Source organism: Cyclopterus lumpus, chromosome 16 (assembly GCF_009769545.1).
Source record: "Cyclopterus lumpus isolate fCycLum1 chromosome 16, fCycLum1.pri, whole genome shotgun sequence".
NCBI lineage: Eukaryota > Metazoa > Chordata > Actinopteri > Perciformes > Cyclopteridae > Cyclopterus > Cyclopterus lumpus.
This window is the reverse complement of record NC_046981.1, coordinates 3,337,367-3,344,866: the sequence shown is the minus strand read 5'-3', so window position 1 is coordinate 3,344,866 and position 7,500 is coordinate 3,337,367. Positions and strand designations below refer to the sequence as shown.

Below are 7,500 nucleotides of genomic sequence, written 5' to 3'. Positions count from 1 at the left end.
GGTATGTGTGTGTATGTTGCGTAATAAAAAGGTATCACAATATTTAAGTAAAAATCATTTACACAGTGGTTCAAGGTGACTTATAAACATGTTAATTCATTAGTGTTCTGTGTTTTTTTATTTTAAGGAGAGAATGAGATCACATATAGATAAAAAAAAAGCTTATTTTTTCCCAATCAAATGATCGTAAATAGTTTTGACTGAGGTTTTATGGCTTAAATGGTCAGTGAGCTTCACTCATAACCAGTTATACACAAACAGTACAGACTGAAACATTGGTTTCTTTTGGGATGCTCGTTACACGTGAAGACGAGAGTCTCTTTGGAGTCAACAATCATAACCTCCGTCCATCAGTCGGCCTTCTTCTTGAGCAGCTGGAAGAAGCTCTGCAGAGCCCAGAGCAGCAGAGAGAGGGAGACAAAGGCCTGGACAACGCAGAGAGAGAGAGGGGGAGAGAGGGGGAGAGAGAGAGAGAGAGAAAGAGAGAGAGAGTCAGTGATCCAAGTGATCAACGACACAGCAAAGACTCATCGGAGGTGATGGAGAAGTGAAGCGTTGTTTAAATATTTATTTATGTGTGTAACAGAAAAGAGACGCTCGGTTCTCTCGTCCAATTAACCGACTAATATAATGATTTCTCAGGTCAATAAATTGACATGTTTCATTTAATTTCTTAGTTTGTTTTTTTATTTGTGTTACTGTTTGAATGAAAATGACGAATCCTCTAATAGTGTGTGTTGCCACACATTCAACAGTTTCGTGCCTTATTAGCCTTTGAAACCTGAACTTTACTTATTTTGCTTTCCTTATTTTAATAGTTAATTGTGTTTATGTTAATAGTTGAAGGCCTGATTCATCCCTTCCTGCTTTCAGGAGTTTCCTGATATTTTTTTTAACACACATAACATAGAAATTACAAGATTAGATGCGTTTTGCAAACCTTGTTCATGTCGTGTGACACGACCACTGCTTTTAAATTAATTGGTCAACCAGAGACGAGATGTGCACGCTTGCAAAAAAAAAAAATGATACACTCAGAAAAAAAGCAAGAAGGATTATCACGACCCGAAAAGAAAACATGACGTAAAAAAAAAAAACATTGACGGGTATCGCGAACGCAAACAACCGAAAGAGGATCTGTAATCGAAAGAAAACAGCTGGGAGCCTTTCGGGGCCTCGGGACGGTTTAGAAAGTGGGCTCAGGGGTTAAGGAGCAGGTCTTCTCCCCCGATGCTCTCATGACGGGGTCAAAAGGGTCACCGCTGTTCGAGAGGGGGGGTGGGGTGGGGGGGAGGGGTCTGCCTGAACCCGCCCTCTCCTCCACCCCTCGCTGCGTTCTGGCCCATAAACTGCTTCCGACATCGCAGCTCAAGCCAAAAAAACGAGGCCGCTGTCCATCACGGGCAGAACAGCCTGATGGGAAAAAAAGCAACGTTCTCCTCCTGGACACGGCAGCTGTTCTCCTCAGAGAGAGAGAGAGAGAGAGAGAGAGAGAGAGAGAGAATAACGCAGACCTCTCTCTCTGCTTTTCGACCTCGCACCACCTGAAAACGACAGAGCGGCTCATCCAGGGGTCTTTTCTAGTGGCCCTGATCCCTCAAGTACCTCCATTAAAAAAAGGACCAGGACTACCTGTAGTGCGATGCTTGTACTTGGTAGTGATGGAAGAAGAGCATGACACGCAGCCAGCCGGGAATCGAACCCGCGGGACCGGTCGGTTTCCGTGTCGTGTGCAGCGTGAACCAGTCGCGAGGTTATAAAACTGTGGAAGATTTGAGTACTTTTACATGTGAGCTGTTGGCTGATGAAGTACACGTTTGTGGTATTTTACATTTTATTCTATATCTATATATGTATCAGAGCACCACACTTACTTCTACTACCCAACTGTATACAAAGCAGTTAACAGCTGTGATGATGAATCCAATATCTTAATACTTCTACTGTAAATACTTTAAATACACTTCCAGAGTACTTTTTATTTTACTTTTAAGGATGTAAAAACTCTGTGCTGGTAATGCATTATCACTTAATCACGAAATATTGTCCTTTTTACTCCACCACCTTTTATTTCTATTATAAAATAGAACAAATCCGTAAACATAATCTTATGAAATATGATGCAATTTTATAGAATAAACTCCACGAATAGTTAAAATTAGCTCCGTTAGCTTAGCATACACTTTCTCATCCCTTTATTACACCTGAAAAAAAAAAGGATGTTTGGAGGCAAAATCAAACAGAAAGTGACGCAACATTTATTATTTCTTTCAGGTTTATTCTAGTTTAGTTCCTCACAAGGAAAATCAGGACCCAAAAAGTAATAAAAAAGTAATAAGTGATATTTTATTTTGACTGGAACTCACCGGTAAATCAACTTAACACAATTTTATCCAAGACGTTTTAAAAGTCTCAATTAATAGAAGGAGAAAACAGATGGAAGATATTTCATATGCAGGCGGCGGCGTCCGTCTCGGAGACGGATTGGCATCGCAGAACTCGGCAGAACCTCGCAAATCACGCTTCAGTCCAACGGAGCGAAACGTGACGGACGTTTCTATCGAAGCTGCATGTCGAGGCGAAGGAAGGGCACCGTATCCCGACTCTCGTTCCCCATCTCTCTCTCTCTCTCCCTCCCCTCCCCCCCTCCCGCTACATTTTAATGGACTCTGTCGGAAATCCATGTGGGACAGATTACATCGTGGAAGGAAGCAGGTTTGATCGTCTACAAATAAGCACCACGGCCAGACAGCAGCGGCTCCCAAAGTAGAGATCTCAGCAAATCCACTCACACTCACTTTGTTTTGGGCAGAAGGTACTTTGTTAAGAGTAGTAATACTGAAAGCCTCGGACATGTGGTTTCTGTACATTTTCTTTCCGCTTTTCTTTTTTTGCTCTCTGTCTTTTACTGTCCAACACTTCTTCTGACCAACTTTGACATGGGAGCATGTGAGATGAATTAAAGTTCACCGAGGTCATTTTAACAGCAATATTGGGACGGTTCTGCAAAAGAATCCAAAACGTTCCTAATATTCCCCCTTTTTTTTTTTCTCAATGGAAACTCCGATCTGGTTAAGGTTAACCCGCTTAACCCCCCAAAAAAAGCATGTTTTCTTTAAACGTCAAAACTACAAGTCAGATTTTCATCTTCACGACGGTCCTTGAACGCGTCATTTGCGACGGACGCTTCCATCGGAAAAGAAGCTTAACGTTGTGCAATTTCATCAAAAACATTGTTTTCTAACATGTCTGATTTAAAATTTGCCACGGAGAAAAATAAATCACCAGATCCTGAAAAAAAAACATTAAATTCTGCGCAACTAGGAAGCCATGATGGATTCACCTGAGACTGAACAGTGGAGGTTGTATATGAAAGTGGTTTATTGTAAATAGCACGTAGAGACGCCGTTATTTTTTATCCCACTAACGTTCGGGATGTATCGATTTAATTCCGCTGTGTAACATTTCTATATCGTGAAAATTGAGCCGGCCACAATGTAGCGAAACAGATGAATGCTGGTTGTTGACTGGTGTGACTAGCTAACGCTAGTGGTGGCTAGCTAACGCCGGCTATCTATACCGATGTGTGGGGCGGACTCCCTGCGGTGAAGAGGGAATCGTCTCTTTTTTTTCGTGACACGAAGTCCGCGTCGGGGCTGATGTCAAGAAATTAGTGTGCGGATGTTTTTTTAAATTTTTATATGTGTAACAATAACGTCTCAAAGCTTAAGATTTTTTTAAAATTATTTTAAAGCCATATTGCGAGGTTGTAGATCTAACAATAGAAAACAAGTTACGATTGCTTTTTTTGTGTTTCCTCCTAACTGCATGTTTTGTATTCCAGGTTCTTGTGTTCATGGTCGTGTTCTAGATGATTCTGGACTCTGTAATAAGAGCGTTGCACAGCCTGGTGGGTAGTTGGACCCAGTTACCTTGCAGGCGTTCAACCTTGAGGACTCCTGCTGCAGGAGGTAATGGTTCATATGGTGAGCAGGTCGGTAGTTAAAGGAGAGGTGTGGTGAACTGTTACTGTGACCATAAGCACTATGAGTAACACTCATAAAGCCCCTTTCCCACTGGACCAAAAAAAAAGCCACTAATGTCGGTCTTCAATGTAGCAGTGATGGAAACACAACACCCAGATGGACTAATTTCTGCTCCTTTTCTGGCGCGATGCCATGGTAGGCGTGTTAATGTGAATATATAATAATTATTTGGACAATTGCAACAATGTATCGACATGCAAAGAGACTAATTAATATGCTCTCGTCAAACCTACCAGACTGCATTGACAGAAACGGTTATTCTACCTTGATGATCATTATTCACACTATCAAACTCAACAGAAGTTAAATAAAACCTCATTTTAGCCCTGTTTTTACGACACTGATCTACTGGCAATGGGAAATCTCCTATTAAAACAGAAAATGGCATATATACGTGTAAGTTTGATGGAAAAGAAGTGTGTAATACTGTAATATTCAGATGTCCTGAATCCCAAATCATGCCTAAAATAAAAGTTTATGTAGGAAATATAGCCTTGTGACCCAAGATGGCGTCAACACCCTTCTAAATATTTTTGCCTGACAAGCGTGAAATTCTGGCACCTATAAAATATAAATATATTTTTTTTAAAAACATAAAATAACGGGCCGTCTGCGTTGACCTTCAGAATGACCTCTGGTCACCTCTACGGTCCTTTTAGCTGGGCTGCCGATGGACGTAAAGCATCAAGCAGAGACACCCCGGGGTGCCCCCCGGCGGGGGGGTTTAACGTGGCAGAGCCTCGGCGTTCTGGAGCCGCAGCTGCACTCGTGATTGAAATGAAAACAAGGCCGAATGGCTGCTGTCGAAGGCGTGTGATATATGACCCGTAATGGGATGTTTCCAGAGCTCCCTCTCTCTCTCCACCGGACCTGGACCCGAACCGTGTCGGAAAAAAAAAGACTGCTTTTTTTATTTATTTTTTAAGTGGAGCGGGGAACGTGACTGAAATGGTGAAAAATAAACCGTATTTAACATGTTTTCTTTTAAAGCCGTTAGATCCAAAGATTCAGAGTGGAGCTATTGGAAGTGAGAAAGAGACGAATCGCACCACGAAGCACTGAGGCACACACACACGTCTTTTAAACAGAATACGGATGATTTAGAGGCTTATAAAGCAATTTTTTTTGGGGGGACGTTTTTCTTGACATGTTCGGGGTCCGTAGTTGAAGTTTGGGATAAAAAAAAAAAGAAGAAATTATGATTTAATCGTTCCTGCTAAAAAAAAAAAAAAGAATAGACCTACATACATATACTGTATGCATTTTCCATGGAGACACAAAGTGTGTGTGTGTGTGTGTGCGTGCATACTTTAAATCTTCTAACAGATGCACATGAAACACACACACACACACACACACACAGGTGCACCAGCACAAACATCATATACAAACACTTTACACACACATAGTGCCTCGCGAGTACACCTGCACATGTGTATGCACAGACACCCGTGTGACACACACACACACACACACACACACACACACACAAAGAGGACTTCCTGTCTGTTCATTAGGAGCAGATATTCCGTCTGTTTGAGCAGACTCAGGAAGGATACGCAGAGCAGGTTAATGTCCCACCAGAGAGTCGGTGTAGCACAGCCATGAGAAATATCGCCATCACACACCCACACACACACACACACACAGAGAGCCAGACCAAACAGCCTCCGTGGCCGCTCGGGAGGAAAGTGTAGCAAAACACAAAGCGGTCCGATGATACGCCAATTTAGAACGATGCAGTTGTTTTAGAGGTTTTTCCTTCCTCACATCTGGCGTTTGGCATGCGCCTGCCGGAGGGTCACATGTTAGGTCAACGACGACTCATCCGGGCCATTACGCCTCGCTGACGGACACGAGACAAATCCCTTTTTTATTTCACCTCGGACCCCGGCGGCTTGGCGCCGCGTCAGCCCCCTTCGCCTCGTCGTTAACCTGGCAGTTCCCTCGGCGACCACACGGGTAGAGCCGGCGGATGAATTGTGAGAGCCAGAGTATTGGGAAGGGACAAGGGGACGGACAAGCATTCATGTTGTGAATAGTGCAGGTGATCAACAAGAGGTGTTTCTTTACCAGCGACTGCATGCATCCTTCCACTCATATTCATACAAATCATAACATTCCTACTGTGGAGTCTGGTGCCAACTCTTCTGTGTAGCAAGAGGCAGCTTGTTCCAATTTGTTAACACCGACAACAAACATGCTGAAAGTAGATCCATTGCCCAATTTACATTTATTTGACTGTGACAATGAAATGAAAATGGGATCAGATCAACTTTTTTTTTTAGCTCCAAAGACAATAATTCGAATGGCGAGAGGCTGAAGATGACGAAGAGGCTGAAGATGATGAAGAAGCCGCCGTAAGAAAGCAACTGGATTCAGTGCAGAGATTTACAAAAAAAACAAAAAGGAAAAGGAAGTCTGTTCTGAGAGGCGGGTCAGGACCCCTGAGAGGAAGGTTTGGAGAGGGAGAATAAGGCCTTGGGGAGTCAGGTAGAATTCAAGGTTCACAGGATAGGACCAGAGGCCGTATGAAGACGATACCTCAAGAGACCATATGATTCCTTCAACAACTACATTATTTCTGTGGCCAGGAGCACTTCAAGGCCTTTGAGAGGGAGAAGAAATACGTCACACGGGTTCCTACGTCAGATCAGCGTTCACCTGAACTCAAAGACGTAGAGAACCGGAAGTCAAGGTCTTGAGCTGTCGGGTAAAGTGCCTTGAGGGGCGCCGCGCTAACCGAGGCGCCGTCTTCTTTGTGGCCGTCATCTTTGTGGCCGTCATCTAGCTTCTCAACATCTGTGACCGGACGAAGGTCTCCGCTCGATACTTTGGATCGCAACCAGATACTGGCCTTAATAAGGCTCAGGGGACACCCCCGACATGTGGAAAGGAGGTGGACGATCCGGCTTCCTCATCAGATGCCCCGAAGAAGAGGTGCTCCCAAGAAATACGTGACCTTGGACCTTCTCATTCGACCTCGTCAGTGCCAGAAGATATCCATTGACGGTGGAGGTCTGTGTGTGTGTGACGGCGGGGGCCATTTTCCAATCGTGCAACCTTAGATCTGCAGGTCGGTCCAAAACCCCGCTAGCTAGCGCTCACGACTCCTGGCAGCCGGAGACGTTTTCCAGCTCACTTCGAAGGCGATATATATATATATATGTACTATTGTGAAAAAGGACCATGAGGAATTTCATTTAAATGCACGATCGGACGTGTGATTGTTAGCCGGTAAGCCAATGAGCGTGGCGGTGAGAGAGATTAATAAACTGGAAGGGGGAGTGATGAAAGCTCGCGGTGCAATAAAAGACGTCTAAATGAACGCGCTGCGCCTTCTGAGCCACTTTGAAAAAGTCTTTGCCTTCTTTATAGTTTGACTTTGTGAAAGCAATTCTTCAGTTCTGTGAAATGTGCATTTCAGAAGAGGGAGCCATGGTACCGGTCGGGG

General features: G+C 43.8%; 1 protein-coding gene across 1 annotated transcript in view; it reads right to left on the bottom strand.

Annotated features, from left to right (window-relative positions):
- Nucleotides 1–350: 350 nt before the first annotated feature.
- The window catches only part of agmo (alkylglycerol monooxygenase), a 36,620-nt gene continuing 29,470 nt past the window's right edge, over nt 351–7,500 (bottom strand). The window contains exon 13 of the mRNA XM_034554283.1: nt 351–425. Within this exon, the coding sequence (XP_034410174.1) occupies nt 351–425 (75 nt within the window). The remainder of the gene's footprint in view (nt 426–7,500) is intronic.